Source organism: Dinoponera quadriceps, unplaced genomic scaffold, assembly GCF_001313825.1.
Source record: "Dinoponera quadriceps isolate SergipeBrazil2010 unplaced genomic scaffold, ASM131382v1 scaffold113, whole genome shotgun sequence".
Taxonomy (NCBI): Eukaryota; Metazoa; Arthropoda; class Insecta; order Hymenoptera; family Formicidae; genus Dinoponera; species Dinoponera quadriceps.
In genome coordinates, this window is record NW_014554899.1 from 352,467 (window position 1) to 366,074 (window position 13,608).

At 41.9% G+C, this 13,608-nt stretch overlaps 4 protein-coding genes across 6 annotated transcripts; 2 read left to right on the forward strand and 2 right to left on the reverse strand.

Moving 5' to 3' along the window:
• Nucleotides 1–9: 9 nt before the first annotated feature.
• Nucleotides 10–1,987, reverse strand: LOC106742578 (2-oxoglutarate and iron-dependent oxygenase domain-containing protein 3-like). Its single transcript, XM_014615680.1, has 5 exons — nt 1,715–1,987; nt 994–1,431; nt 761–914; nt 472–598; nt 10–371 (listed from the first exon to the last, which is right to left on the reverse strand). The coding sequence occupies exons 1-5, from the start codon at nt 1,960–1,962 to the stop codon at nt 223–225; spliced, it is 1,116 nt and encodes a 371-aa protein (XP_014471166.1). The 5' UTR covers nt 1,963–1,987; the 3' UTR covers nt 10–222.
• Nucleotides 1,988–2,409: 422 nt separating this feature from the next.
• Nucleotides 2,410–8,762, forward strand: LOC106742514 (adipocyte plasma membrane-associated protein-like). Of its 3 annotated transcripts, none has more exons than XM_014615515.1 (5): nt 2,410–2,504; nt 3,726–3,857; nt 4,117–4,322; nt 5,633–5,918; nt 6,004–8,762. In XM_014615515.1, the coding sequence occupies exons 2-5, from the start codon at nt 3,748–3,750 to the stop codon at nt 7,166–7,168; spliced, it is 1,767 nt and encodes a 588-aa protein (XP_014471001.1). In that variant the 5' UTR covers nt 2,410–2,504; nt 3,726–3,747; the 3' UTR covers nt 7,169–8,762. The 3 variants fall into 3 exon arrangements, 2 of the variants coding, with proteins under 2 accessions (XP_014471001.1, XP_014471002.1); XM_014615516.1 differs by lacking the exon at nt 2,410–2,504 and adding an exon at nt 3,250–3,364; XR_001374274.1 differs by lacking the exon at nt 2,410–2,504 and having other exon boundaries at nt 3,392–3,857; nt 6,004–8,175; nt 8,267–8,762.
• Nucleotides 8,763–8,956: 194 nt separating this feature from the next.
• Nucleotides 8,957–10,937, reverse strand: LOC106742517. The gene is made up of 6 exons (XM_014615522.1): nt 10,836–10,937; nt 10,100–10,318; nt 9,956–10,015; nt 9,688–9,889; nt 9,508–9,617; nt 8,957–9,435 (listed from the first exon to the last, which is right to left on the reverse strand). Exons 2-6 carry the CDS (start codon nt 10,172–10,174, stop codon nt 9,178–9,180), a joined length of 705 nt encoding a protein of 234 aa, XP_014471008.1. The 5' UTR covers nt 10,175–10,318; nt 10,836–10,937; the 3' UTR covers nt 8,957–9,177.
• A 65-nt stretch (nt 10,938–11,002) lies between these two features.
• Nucleotides 11,003–13,566, forward strand: LOC106742518. Its single transcript, XM_014615523.1, has 3 exons — nt 11,003–11,378; nt 11,956–12,182; nt 12,709–13,566. The coding sequence occupies exons 1-3, from the start codon at nt 11,343–11,345 to the stop codon at nt 13,544–13,546; spliced, it is 1,101 nt and encodes a 366-aa protein (XP_014471009.1). The 5' UTR covers nt 11,003–11,342; the 3' UTR covers nt 13,547–13,566.
• Nucleotides 13,567–13,608: the final 42 nt, after the last annotated feature.

Consider the following 13,608-nt stretch of genomic DNA (forward strand, 5'->3'; position numbering starts at 1 on the left):
CTAAACACGTACAAACGATACTTCCTTTATTCACGATGGATACTTCTTAATACTGTTAAAATACTGCTCGGTTGCGGAAGTGAGATGATTTTACTGATAAAAATGCCATTTATCTAAAACGATGAGCAATTGTGCACGTTAACGCGCGAACAGAAAGGTTTGTACGTCGACGGTATTGACGCGACGATATAAACAACACGGACGAAATATCGATGAGAGATATTAATTCTGCTTGTCGGCAAAATGCGAATCTGATATCGCGGAATTCTTGTCGCATGTGAAGGACACAGTCAGGGCGTAGCGAGTGCCGGACTTCACTTTCTCGACAAGGTGCAAATTTTCGCTGCCCGATGTAAAAATCGACACTCTACCTGGAAATATCGCATTTTGTTATTTGCCACTTGAATTGACTTTTACGATTGCGCACGTGTTACGCTTGTGTGTGTGTGTGTGTGTGTGTACGCAATTTACCTTTCCTCGGTTCTATCGTCGAATTGACGTTGTTCTTGTTCATAAATATAAACCGGCCGCCTTCGAAATCTTTGCTGTAGTCGCTCAAATATACTAACGATGTATAATGAAACGATTCGTACGTTTCCTGAAACATATAATCTTACATATAGCTTTTACAGATGCAGCTTTCGTCTCTTCAAACACACTCTGAAGCACGATGGAAAAAGTATTTCAGTAAATAAATTGTGAAGAAATAAAACGGTTGTAGTCGTGGAAATCGGTACATCTCATGTGTTTCAAGACGAACCTTGTCGACATGCGGATGCCAATATTCGTCATGTATGGTCCTTGCGGGCTTGTTGGTCATTTGCGAGAAAAACGTTGGCTTGGTTAAATATATTTTATCTACATCCACGCCAAAGTTGTGTGCTACCGCATGCTGTATCTTCGTTTTAACTATCCTGCGAATTAAACGTAGTACATATTCCTCTGTTCAATGATATTCTCCTATCTTCTAGACACATAACGACAAATTGGTACCTATATATTGCTAAATCCACGTTATTAAATATCTTTTTCGCCGCTGGCAGCTTATAGACATTGATAAATCCTTGGCCCTTACTAAGAGCTCCTGAATGAAGATCCAGTATACTAGCACCGCCGTCAGAGCCAGCTAAGTCTAATCCATTTTTAGCTAGTTTCAACAAAACATCAACCTCTGTCGCTGAGACTAGCTTGTCTGTAACAACTCTGCCACATTTTTCTGGCACGCAGCCAGGATATGTTTCTAACTCGGCTCTATAATCTGTGGAACACTCAACATTCTGCGTACGACTTATCAGCACGTCTTTCTGCTTCGCCAGCGACACTTCCTTGCCTTGCTTAATGTTGTACCAAAATACCAACAATATTCCGAGTACCAAAACAGATCTAGACCATATCCTTTGGTATGGAAACGATATAGCAGGCCCATATTTCCTATGGAAAAGTAGGCAGATTGTACCATTAATAGTCTATCTTATCTTATCTTATTTTCTATCTTATTTTTATTTCTACGTGGAATCATGCAGCTACCAAAGAGATATAAGTCATCGAACAAATGTGCCGCATACTTAATTGATTGATTATATTTTAAAGAGATAAATGTTACGCGTATGTTTTGATTAATAAAATGGAACGAACTTTTGCATGAATCAGATCTAACGCAGGAATCTTTCTCTCGGAAGATAATAATGTAACAATTCCGGGTTTTTTTACTCACGACTCGACGGGCTTGTTCGACTTTTCCACCTTGCTCTCCTCCTTGTGATTAACATTTTCCTTCTGTGTGCTTCCTCCTCCTCCTTCTTCTTTTACGAGTATCTGTTCCTTCTGCGACGCATTTGTATTCTTCTGTGAATTCTTCTTTTTAGTTTTCTTTACCTCCTGTGTCATTTCGTAGCCAGACAGCTCAAATCTCCGTTGAATCGTAGCCGTCAGGTTCGTGCAGCACTTAGTGCAACGGTTCATTGTACTCTCTGCACTATGTCGTGCATAACGGCTTGTAGCGGAGACTTCGGAATTAATGAAAAATAACGAGCGTGAAGCCTGCATCAAATTATGAATTAGAGTCGAGATTGGATTGAAATTTAACCAATCAGAACAAAATTCACTAAACTCAAGTTTAGCGAGTCTTGCTCTGATTGGCCAAATTTTAATGCAATCTCAATCCTAATCCGTGGTTTGATACGGGCTTAAAGTCTTGTGTCCGCGATGTTAGATTTTGGATCGAGTACTTATGTTGGTAGATGCTTGAAAATACTGGAATTTCTAGTAATCCTAGTAATTTCTAGGAACTTTTACATCCAGTCAACAACTCTGAGATCCTAACATTGTGGATACAAGTGATCTGTTCTTTATGGTAGCACTGCTAAACTGGTATAATAATAGAGAGAGACAGAATATACTTGTCTCGTTTTAAACTATTTCACCAGTTCAGCAATGCAGCTATAAAGAGCAGACCAAAGACTTAATGAAGGATCGACTGTGTAGCACAACTCATCAAATTAGAGGTATTTTTACATTTCAAGTAATATAACTTAACGGTAGATTAAATGCACTTTAAAGAAAGAACCTTCAGCTTTCTATCAATCCGAATACATCGTCACATATTGATTCGTTCATGTAAGTGAAAGTTCTTAGGATATTTTTTATTTTGACATTATTTTGTTGCGTAGCATTTTGGTAAGTTAAAACAAGCAAGTGTACATTATAGAGAATGGATGTGAAAGCAAAATATAATCGGTGTAGTTTGTAAGGCCTCATGTAATTGTAATTGTAAAGTTTTAGATAAAATTTGCCATTCGACGGATGTCTTTACTTTCGTATGTCATCGTAAAGAACAAGTAAATACATATCCAATGATACGCCTGTGAAACTTCGATACATATCGAGTTGCGAAATATCGCTCGCATCACCATATTACCATAAACATCGCTCTTATCAAAGTTACGATTTGTGTTGAATCTTCTTTATCCTTGGTAATGGAAAGAAACGCTCTTTGGACTTTTCGCTCATCCAGTATCATTATATAACTATACGCAAGTTTATATTTTTTATACATTTATATCTGTAGGTTTAAATTCATGCATATCATTGAACTGTGTTAAAGGAAATGACATTTATCCATGTCATTTTCTTTATTAACTTAATTTAAAAATTGAGCGTATGTGTGTGCGTGTGTGTATGTGTGACGTAATTGATTAGTGATACGCGTCTTTTCGCCGGAAGGTCGTAATTGATAGACGCGATCGTCGCGACGGAAATCGATGATTTTTTTGGCCGCGTGGCACGTATATCCGACGAATTATCAGTGTCGTGGCGACGACATACTTGCGACGGTCCAACGAGCGAACAGCACCCGCCATTAGGTGTACGTTTAGATACCGTTATCCGCGCGCACCGTAGAAACAGTTAAGACCGTCATTGTTGCTAGCCGTGTTTTCCTGAGTCTCGATATTTTCCTGCATATTCATTTCCGCTGTTTTTATGTCCGAGAACCTGCATATTCATTGACGATCGATCACGCGGCGATTAACACAAGGGTCATTGAAAAACGCGCGCTTGTTTTTTACACCATCCAGTTTGTCGTCCGCAAAGAAGAGGGGGCGATAATAGCAGCAATAATAGGCAAAAGAGTGGTACAATTGTACTGCGCTCGCGTGACGGTGGTTATTCCATTACGGGACAGGGAAGGAGACGGTGGTAATAGTCGTCATCGTTGTTTTTCCTAGTGACTGCACTAACTACGACGAGATGGGTTACCTCAAGTCGACCGGCACCTTCATCATCTATGTCGGCCTGTTTTTGGCCTTGGTTACGTTTCTCCCAGGCTTGCCGCCGCACGTGGAGTTCGAAGAGTACAGGTACCAGCTTTCAAGTGTTTTACCTTCAAAACATCTTAGCTGATGCTGTACACATGAAAAGAGAAAGAATGTAGAGATATAATTCATAAAGGTCATATACGTTATCACGAAGTGCACGTTCGCCATTTCGTTGAGAATGTCGTTCGATGAAAAACAAGCACGTTGATTCTGTTACGTGCTTCAAACGTTACACCAATGGCCTTTGAACCTTGTCCTGCTTTATCATCCTGATGACTGATCTTTGATCGGCTGATTTCAGCATAGCGTTACCGCGCACTGTCGATCCCAAGGTAGGCCCGAAAATCCGGCTACGTGGCGCCCAACGGATGTACGTTGACGAGATCTTAGGAGCCGAAAATTTTGATTCCTACAATGGTGAACTATACAGCGGGATCCACGGCGGTTACATCATAAGATTGGAGGAGAATCGCGTCGTCCCGATCGTGAAATTCGGCAAGGAGTGCGGTGAGTGGATGTGTAATTTATTTTTCCAAATTTACCCTTTCATTTTCCAAGTCATAATTTTTATTATTAATTCTCCAATTTTTTTTTCCTATTTGCGTACGCACAATATTGTAAATATAATCATATTAACACGTTATTTTCAGTTGTGCCTACTGAGACTAAATATAATTTGTTTATGATGTCTTTCTCTTACAACATTACATGTACTTTGATAAAAATACGGTTTGTTGCGACAATCTTCGTAAAATGTTATAACTTGTTTTTTTATCTTTGGCATTTTCAATTCTCAAATTTCTCATATTTTTGCATATTTATAGCATATCTATTTGCATATTTATAGCATATTTATTTGCATATTTATAGCAAAAAGTTCAACTTTGTAGTCAATATTTATTTTGAAATTGTTCATAAAAATTAAAAACTCATTACTATGCCACATGTATCGAAATTGGTTCCACTTCAAAAGTATTGCAAATGATAACAGAGTACTGATAACAGAGAATAAATAATATTGTACATGATAACAGGATACATGATAATAAAATACTTGATAACAAATAATGAAAACCAACTATTTTACTGTACTATGTTTTATAATAAAAATATCGTCGTGGAGGTCAAGTTTAGTGAACCAAAAGTAATACACATGATAGGGGACATGTTAATTTTCTAATTTTTCGTTCTATTCATGTACGCATAGTATAAATATAATCACACATCAAGTTGACACATAGAAACACTGACCGGAATTAAGTTTGATTTATATCTTTCTAATCTGGTGTTACCGCACTACGTGCTACACGTGTTGCATGATGTTGAATTATTCAACATCAGACAAACAAAATATGGAATAATTTATCAGATATGGAATAATAATCATATATGGAATAATTTAACATTAGTGAAATTTTGAATCAGAATTGTTATAGAAAAATTCGTTTATATCTCCTATGATTGCCTAGTCACATCTAAATATTTTCTAAATAATAATATTTAGAAATGTCAAGAACAAAGAATCAAGTTTTTGTTAAGATGTCCCCTATTTTTTCTCCACTCGATTTTGCACCCAATTTCGATATCAGATTAAAATATCTACAAAATTGAATACAAATATATATATGCCTCAAGGTGTAGTGATTTACGGTTGTACAGAAAATGAGCTCCTCCAAGATTAAATAACCATCCTGACAGATGGTTATTTTTGTCGGGTATATATATATATATATATATATATATATATATATATATATATATATGATTTATCATATCAAGGTAATAGTTGATAGCACATTTGCCTTTCAAATTTGCAGATGGCGTTTGGCAAGAACACATATGTGGCAGGCCATTAGGATTTAAGTTTGACAAGAATGGCAACTTATTCGTATCGGATACTTATTATGGAATTTTCAAAGTGAATATGGCCACCAAAGAGTACAAAAACATAGTAAATGTTACTAAGCCAATTGACGGAAAAAGACCAACAATTCCTAACAGTATAGATGTCGCAGAAAATGGAGATCTTTATTGGACTGATAGCAGTACAGATTTCCTTCTTCATGAAGGATTACATACGTTTTTGGCTAATCCATCAGGAAGGTAATAAAAAACGCTGATGTAAAAATGCAAGGATTTTTATTATGCTTGTATTTACATGAATTTATCTGTTATCTCTCATTGGCAGGTTTATACGTTACAATGCGGCTGAGAATAAAAACGAGGTGCTGTTGCGAAATCTCGGATTTGCAAACGGGGTTAAATTGAGCGACGACGAGAGCTTCGTAGTTGTCGCGGAAACGCTGAAATCTTGCATCGTGAAGTATCACTTGAAAGGACCAAAGGCCGGGCAACATGAGATCCTTATGGCGGGTTTGCCAGGTTTGGTGGACAACATACATAGTGACGGTCACGGTGCTTTCCTCGTCTCAATAGTCTTAGGTCTTAGCCCTGAGCATCCTATATTGTCGCAAAGCCTCATGCCACATCCGTACATTAGAAAGATGCTTTCGCGTTTGCTCACTTTGATTGAAATGCCATTTGAACTGATTCACCGTTATTATTCCAATGTCTATGTGGAGAAAATCATGAATTGGCTCGGATCGTTTCAAATGGTAGCAATAATAGACACGATGCAGAGATCTATGGTGATGAGATTCGATGGGTCTGGTAACATCCTAGATATCGTCTCCTCGGACAATACGGACATAATCAATGGTATCAGTTCGGCTTACATACACAACGGTTATCTGTGGCTCGGTAGCCCATGGAATAATTATGTCGGGAGAGTGCCATTGAAACAGGCTTTCCCCGACCTGGCGGTCGACGGTGAGAAAAGCGCCAAGAGCGAGAAGCAGCCTCCGAAGGCTGTTGCTTCGGATGCGAACGCGGCCAGAACAAAACGGGACACGGGCTCTGCAACGACGGCGAAACCAACACCGAAGAAAACTGCCCCACCGGTAACACCGAAGCCAACCGCTGCTCCAGCTGCACCGAAGCTAACTCCTGCGCCTACAACAACGCCTAAGCCAACTGCGGCTCCTACGACGACGACGACGACGACACCCAAGCCAACTGCGGCTCCCACAACAACACCGAAGCCGACCGCCGCGCCGAAAGCAGCTCCCAAAGCCGATAAGTCCACTAACGCAGACGTGAAATCGTCGGAGACTAAGCGAGCCCCGAAATCCACCAATGACGAAATTAAGAATGACGTGAAAACCGGTACAAAGTCGAATGCCAAACCCGAGACGAACGATAGAATGCGAGAAAACGCTGCGAAAACGAGTACAAAATCCGGGAAGAAAATAGAAAAAGATGCTTCCGCACAAAAAGTGAATCCGAGAAAGTGAGTTTAGCAGAAATCAAGCCGTCCAAAGGATTCTAACGAAAAAGAAAGATTCCGACAAAACAAATTCTAATGAGAAACAAAACAAGCGACACACACACACATATACACACAGTGTAAAATTATCAATACTTGCTAAGCGATAACTAAGCTAAGCGATATACTAATATCTCAGAAATTCCATTTCCGCGAAAAATTGATGCAAGTTACTTACGAGGCTGGCAATTTTTCGTGGCAAATAGATTCGTTTCGTGTAAATTAATTTGGAACCGAGTGCACAATCGTGTATATACATTCTAGAAGGCAACGCAACAATGCGTGTGTTGAGTACTAGGTGCTCAGTGAGCTTTCGGATTCATTTGTACTTTTGATCTTGAATAAATTCAAAAGTATGCACTAAACAAATTCGAGAACTCACTAAGCGATCAGTGAGCGATTGTAACACTGAATGCACGCAATATATTAAGAAGACCTGTTAGCTTTATTACGCTGACTTATTAACGATAGAAGATTAAGAAGGAATGTTTGTGACTGTGATGCGTGTGTATATATACATATATATATATGAAGTTGAAAATCTTGTTGTTTTTTACAAATTTTAATATCCACACATGATATATATATGTGTGTGTGTGTGTGTGTGTGTGTGTGTGTGTGTGTGTGTGTGTTCATTCCGTTGTTTAGTATATATTCTACGTATGATTTTTATATTTATATATTCTAATTTTGTAGATTTTGCGAGAGATTAAAATGCTCATACTGAGTAGATAATTTTTTTTTCTTTAACGTTCCGTTTTTTCATTATCTTTGTTATTATCGCTATTGATATTCTGTCTTTGTACTCATTTTCAAAAGCGAATGCGCATAATTATGTTAATTATAATTATGCGCAAATATTAAACTGGTAACGCGATTTTCTCGCACGGACGTATAACAACCGATAATATATTGTAATTACCTAATTGTGTTACGATTGTAGATTGTCTTGCATCCTAATCTGTGTAAGTGTCGGTTTACAATAGGTATTTTAAGCCTTAAGAAATTGATTAATCACAGTTAATTATTCTCTTCATATTCGACTATGATTGGTCAATTTCTTAAGGTTTAAAATACCTATTGTGGGCCGAAATATTGCTCGCATCACCATATTACCGTTGCTCTTATCAAAGTTACGATCTGTGTTGAATCTTCTTTATTCTTAGTGATAAAAAGAAACGCTCCTTGAACTTTTCGCTAATCCAGTATCATTATATGGCATTAATAGGCAATCTTCGTTAAGTTTATCTGTTTTTATTTTTATACTTACGTTTTTATTTTATTACGGTACAGGGAATATATATCGAATAAGTTATCTTTAAATGTATGTATACGTGTGTATGTATGTGTGTAAGAATAATTTACGAGTAAATTGTAGAACTATGTAACGCAAGTTTGAGAACTTGATGCACAAAAACGTTTCTGTTAAAGCTGAGTGTATACACGCCAAGAATTATGACTCCTAATAACTTTGTTATCTTCAGGTCTGAAGTGTAAAGTAACCCGTAAGAAGTTGTACAGTTTAACAATTATAACAATAAAGCGAACCTTTTAAATATTTACCACACATATCATATATCCAAACAAATGACAATGTGCCATTCACCGCACAATTGAGTAAATTGACGAATCAAAAGTATTCAAGTCAAAATGTTTGAAATTATTTTTGTACGTATCTTTAAATCCGTGAGAATCTATGCTTTAACTGAAGCGTTTCGGGACGAACATCCTCAATAAGACGCACACAGGAAATGAATAAGTATTAACACTCTCTTTATATTCGCGCTAAGAGATACTACAAGTCAATAACACGTAGGAAAGTATACTGAAACGATTTTTATTAAAAAAAGGAAAGCTTTAAATACTATATTCCTGTAGAATGCGATCTATCGAAAAATATCTTCTATATATAATTAATTATATATAATTAAGAGAAAATATATACTCTGTAAATATCAAAATGAAAGGCAGATACTATTAAAGATCAAGCTGTCTCACTATGTAAGCAGGTAACGATGACTTCAACTTATCTATTACGAACATTTGCATTTTCCAGACAACTGTTGGTTGTCTGCTAAAATGCCAGTGTCCGTTTCTCCGGCGTGCAGCCCATTTCTGTGCATTCGCTAGAGATCTTCTGTACGCCGAGACATGCTTGTCCTTCAGCCTTGTGCCGGATTCATGTACTGTGGCTAAACCCAACTTTACTAATTCCTCGCCAATTTTTAACGGATCCTGTTCACAAAAACAACACTATGATGAGCACGCGATTCCACACAGGAGGTAGGCAATAGCTCTCTTCCTCACTTGATCTTTCTGTGGCATTACAACCGTGCACTCCAAGTAATCTCTTTTCTTGACTATAGGCACGAACGTTACAAGTTTCCTGTTGACTACAGTTTGCAGCCAACTGACACCTGAAAAGAAGATCGACAGTACACTTCGACGGTAGTTTATCAGGATTGCGACGTCGGCTGGATACAATACCGTTGCCCGTGACGTCGACGCCACCGATCTTGACAGGTAACTGACTCGTTTGGTTAAACCAGGGGAGAGGCAGCAGAGGCTGGTGATCGACCATTAGTAGAACACCACCGCTCGGTTCCACGCGCATCACGGTGCCCTGCAGCGGGACACGCGACTGTAGGAAATGAGACGGGACGTCGGACGGCTTCTTGAATCTCGTGAACTGCGAGAACGATGGGAAAACGTGAGTATCACACGCGAGATTCGAACTCCTGATTTTCACACATACCGGCCGAATTCTGTACATTGCAACGAGTAAACCAGCACTGGCGATTCCGTAAGTGATGAGCTGAAACGAATACAAATGCGATGTTGGTGAGCGATATTTGAAAGGTATCGCCAATTTCGCGTTTAGGTTAAGAGGTTATCATACCTTGCCCGCTCCCATTTCGTCCTCCATGAAGACCTGGAAACGTCTGAAAATCGTCGTTTCTTCCTCGCGTGCCATGATCAACTCGATTTCTTTCCTTAGGCCTTTCTCTCACCTTCTCCTCGAACGTTATTTCATTCGTAAAACGCGTGTCCTCTTCGGCGACCGTCAGTCTTGAATATTACGTGTGCGCGCACCGATCGCGCACTATTCGGCCGCATTCTGCCGTGTGTCGTAAAAGCTTGTTACAGCAAAATATTGAATATACAAAATACAAAGCGGAATTTCCGTTCCTCGTGCTAAAATGCTAGAGTAAGCGTTATCATCACTCCGAATGCCGACGTTTCGGACGACTACGTCGCACGGCGACGTCACGTAACTTAATTACCGATTACACCTTCAGTCGAATTTCCCGGTCAATCCGCGCGATCTGGAAGGAGTGAATGACTCCCCCTTCCCGTGTAACAATATTACATAATCATTTACGGAATTTGACTGATGTAGCATATATACACACCCGCAAATTCCCGTTGAATTAAACACGCGACGAGAGGCCGATGACGCTTACAGCTTGCGTTCCTCGCAGTGGTGTGGCAACGAGATTTTTCAATGAAAAAAAGAAACAACGGAGAAAGCTTACGATAATCAAACTCAAACGAAAATCTTTACTCGTTCATCGCGCGATACATTTCCAAAAATGTCCACACGGCCAAGTGATGCTTCGCCTGTCGATCCTTACGTTTTCACGAAACCCTCTCACGTCGGCAATCAGCTGACTGGCTCGCCGAGAAGGATCCAATCTGACGGACGAGTCTCGTTCGAAAAATTCCGGTTAGCGGAACTACTTTGTACATATATACACGCTACTTCCATTTATATAATACCGCCATTCGCGAGCGGATAACGCATCGACACCGACGCAGCTTGATCTTATCGTCAGCGCGGGGAACCATCCGATGCACAGAACGGAAAGCGAATCTCCCGGACGGTCGACTCGCCGACCGAGTGAGGAAGAAAAGGAGGCGAGTCGGCGGCGCCGGCGAATTCGCATCTGCCATTCGCGCGGCACTGACCGCGCCGCGCGGGGAAGAGCGGGGCGCGCGACGTCAGACACGCTTCTCGACGTTCCGGCGAGGCAACACGAGGTGTCAGGACGAAGTCGGCAGGAGAAGGAAGGCGACGCGCCTCGTCCTCGCGCTGTCCTTCGCATCGCCGCCGTGCTGGTCAGCGTGCTGCCATCGAGAACATGTTCCGGGACGGCCAATATTTAGAAGTGATCAAGGTACCATGCAACAGCTGTCAACAGCTGTCAGGTGTGCGCGCGCAAGCGGCCGTGTCGGAGCGATAATAAAACCCGTAGCCGTCGTTTTTCGTGCGAACGGCCGATATTCGTCGGTATCTCGCAGCACGGGAAATATCGCCGACGGCACAACATACCGGGGAGATAGGAGTTACGTGTACGAGACGTTTCAAGACGATCGGACACGTGGAATCGTGCGACCTTGTTATTCAGGTTCCTCTGGCGGAAAAAGCGCGAGCAGCGATGCTCGAGCAACTCTTGGGATCCCGTTCAGGACGTACGGCAAACGCTTGGTCGTTTTTCTCACACGAGCGTCACGTGTAACGTTGCTTCAGCTTGAGAATCGGCGGGGGCATTAGGGTGACTTTCATCAAACTCGGATCGATCCAATCGTCGATTTATGACGACTCTCACCAATCCCCCGATTAAGTTAATCGACGATTTTTAAATTGCCATTAGTCAAGTGTTTTGCCTGCTTTATCTCGCTGACGGAAAAGGCGTTTCATCACGGCAGCGGTTGATCAAACATCACCATACGCGATCGCATTTACGTTCGCAGGCCTCGGACAACTGCTTGGCGACCGCTGTGGTGACCGTGCAGGAGAAAACGGTGGAGATCAAGAGGCGAAAGGTCATCACCAACAAGTGGCTGCAAGTCGAGGACTGGGCGGCGTTGTACAAGATACTGGAACGCGCGGTACTGCGAAACGGTCGCGGTGGTGACGGATCGCATCGCGAGGGTCGCGGATGCGAGTGGAAAAAGTCCACTCGGCAGTTGGAGGTCACGTAAGAATCGCGTTTGCCGGTGCTTGCTCTGTCGAGGCGTACTCCGATATTGATTTCGCGGCCTTCTGCCTTCTGAATCTAAGGATGACCGAAGTCCGACTGAGCTAGTCGACGATTCAAAATTGCTGTCGATCAAGTGTTACCTGTTCCGTCTTACTGACGTGGGTAGACATTTTCCGATTATTATTGAACGATAAATTACACACAACCGGGTGGAGGAATGGGTTTTGGCAATTTTTATTCGTCGATTAGTTTCATTTGATTTCGATCAAAGTTTCAGTCTATGAGTGACTTTCACCAAACGCTGATTAGTCTGGTCAACGATTTGAAAATTGATATCAGTCAAGTATTGTCTGCTCTTATCTGTTAAAACAGATAAAGATGATCAGTTTATCGGTTATTATTAGACGACAAATACTTCGTAGGTCCTTTTTTACGCAGGTCGATTGTGCTTTCATCGACCAGCTTAATATATATTACTTAAATTGGATATTTTTCATTAACTCGTTAACACGATCGGCGATAGGTACACTTTTGACCCTCCGGAATGCTCGAGCGACGCGACGTCGTTACCTACAATCAAGGTGCACGTGTCGCCGGCCCGGAAGAAACCGGTGAAGCGAGAAGCATGCGTTGAGGGGAGCAAAGCGGAGTTGGAGGATGACGCGGCGAAACGAACGAAAGAGGAGAAGTCTCCACATCGGACGGGCGAGGCCAAGAGCGAGCGATTCAAAAGAACGCCCGAGAAAGCGATCTCCCCTGCGAAAAAACTGAAGAGCAACGCGATGGTGGAGCAGGAGGATCAGAAGAGGAAAGGGATTCGCAGCAAGTACTCGCTGTCCGACGAGTCGGAGAACGCGCCGGGAGAGCTGGAGGAGTACATACCGGACGCGCCGAACGCGGCGGGACTGTGTCCCGATTTCAAATACGTGCCCAGCCGGAAGAGCGCGCTGGAGAACATGCGAATGACGTCGAACGAATACACGCCGACCTTGTGCGCGGACGGCAAGAGCGTCGACGACACAGCAGCGAGCTACGTGCCAAATCCCATCGAGATGCTGGAGATGATGTACGAGACATACGAGCCATGCGCCACCACGACGATCCCCGAGGGCGTACTCGACGAGTACGTGCCTAATTCGAAGGGGATCAAGCCGTCCGTAGAAGAATACGAGCCCGACTTCAGGTCGCCGAGTAAGCTGATGAAGTTCGACGACAGTTACGTGCCGTCGAGCGTGCGACAGAGAGGCCTGAATGACACCAAGAGAACTCCGGACAAGTCGGACAGGTTGAAGATGCAGAGACTGGAGGCGCGTAGGAAAGGGACGCCGACCAAGAAGAAGATAGACGAGCTGTTCTCGTGAGGAAGCGGCCGCGCGAGTGTCGGGACAAGTGCGTACGGAGACTGGAATTTCGTGTACCGTGC

Excerpts from the sequence above, each read along its gene's own strand:
- LOC106742514 (XM_014615515.1), top strand. The coding sequence starts at position 3,748 with ATGGGTTACCTCAAGTCGACCGGCACCTTCATCATCTATGTCGGCCTG. Across the intron at positions 3,858-4,116 it reads GTGGAGTTCGAAGAGTACAG|CATAGCGTTACCGCGCACTG; the intron begins GTACCAGCTTTC and ends GGCTGATTTCAG. Across the intron at positions 5,919-6,003 it reads TTGGCTAATCCATCAGGAAG|GTTTATACGTTACAATGCGG; the intron begins GTAATAAAAAAC and ends TCTCATTGGCAG.
- LOC106742517 (XM_014615522.1), bottom strand. The coding sequence starts at position 10,174 with ATGGCACGCGAGGAAGAAACGACGATTTTCAGACGTTTCCAGGTCTTC. Across the intron at positions 9,890-9,955 it reads CAATGTACAGAATTCGGCCG|TTCACGAGATTCAAGAAGCC; the intron begins GTATGTGTGAAA and ends TCGTTCTCGCAG. Across the intron at positions 9,436-9,507 it reads TAATGCCACAGAAAGATCAA|GATCCGTTAAAAATTGGCGA; the intron begins GTGAGGAAGAGA and ends TTTTGTGAACAG.
- LOC106742578 (XM_014615680.1), bottom strand. The coding sequence starts at position 1,962 with ATGAACCGTTGCACTAAGTGCTGCACGAACCTGACGGCTACGATTCAA. Across the intron at positions 1,432-1,714 it reads TCGAACAAGCCCGTCGAGTC|GAAATATGGGCCTGCTATAT; the intron begins GTGAGTAAAAAA and ends ACTTTTCCATAG. Across the intron at positions 372-471 it reads GACGATAGAACCGAGGAAAG|GTAGAGTGTCGATTTTTACA; the intron begins GTAAATTGCGTA and ends CGATATTTCCAG.
- LOC106742518 (XM_014615523.1), top strand. The coding sequence starts at position 11,343 with ATGTTCCGGGACGGCCAATATTTAGAAGTGATCAAG. Across the intron at positions 11,379-11,955 it reads AATATTTAGAAGTGATCAAG|GCCTCGGACAACTGCTTGGC; the intron begins GTACCATGCAAC and ends TTACGTTCGCAG. Across the intron at positions 12,183-12,708 it reads ACTCGGCAGTTGGAGGTCAC|GTACACTTTTGACCCTCCGG; the intron begins GTAAGAATCGCG and ends GATCGGCGATAG.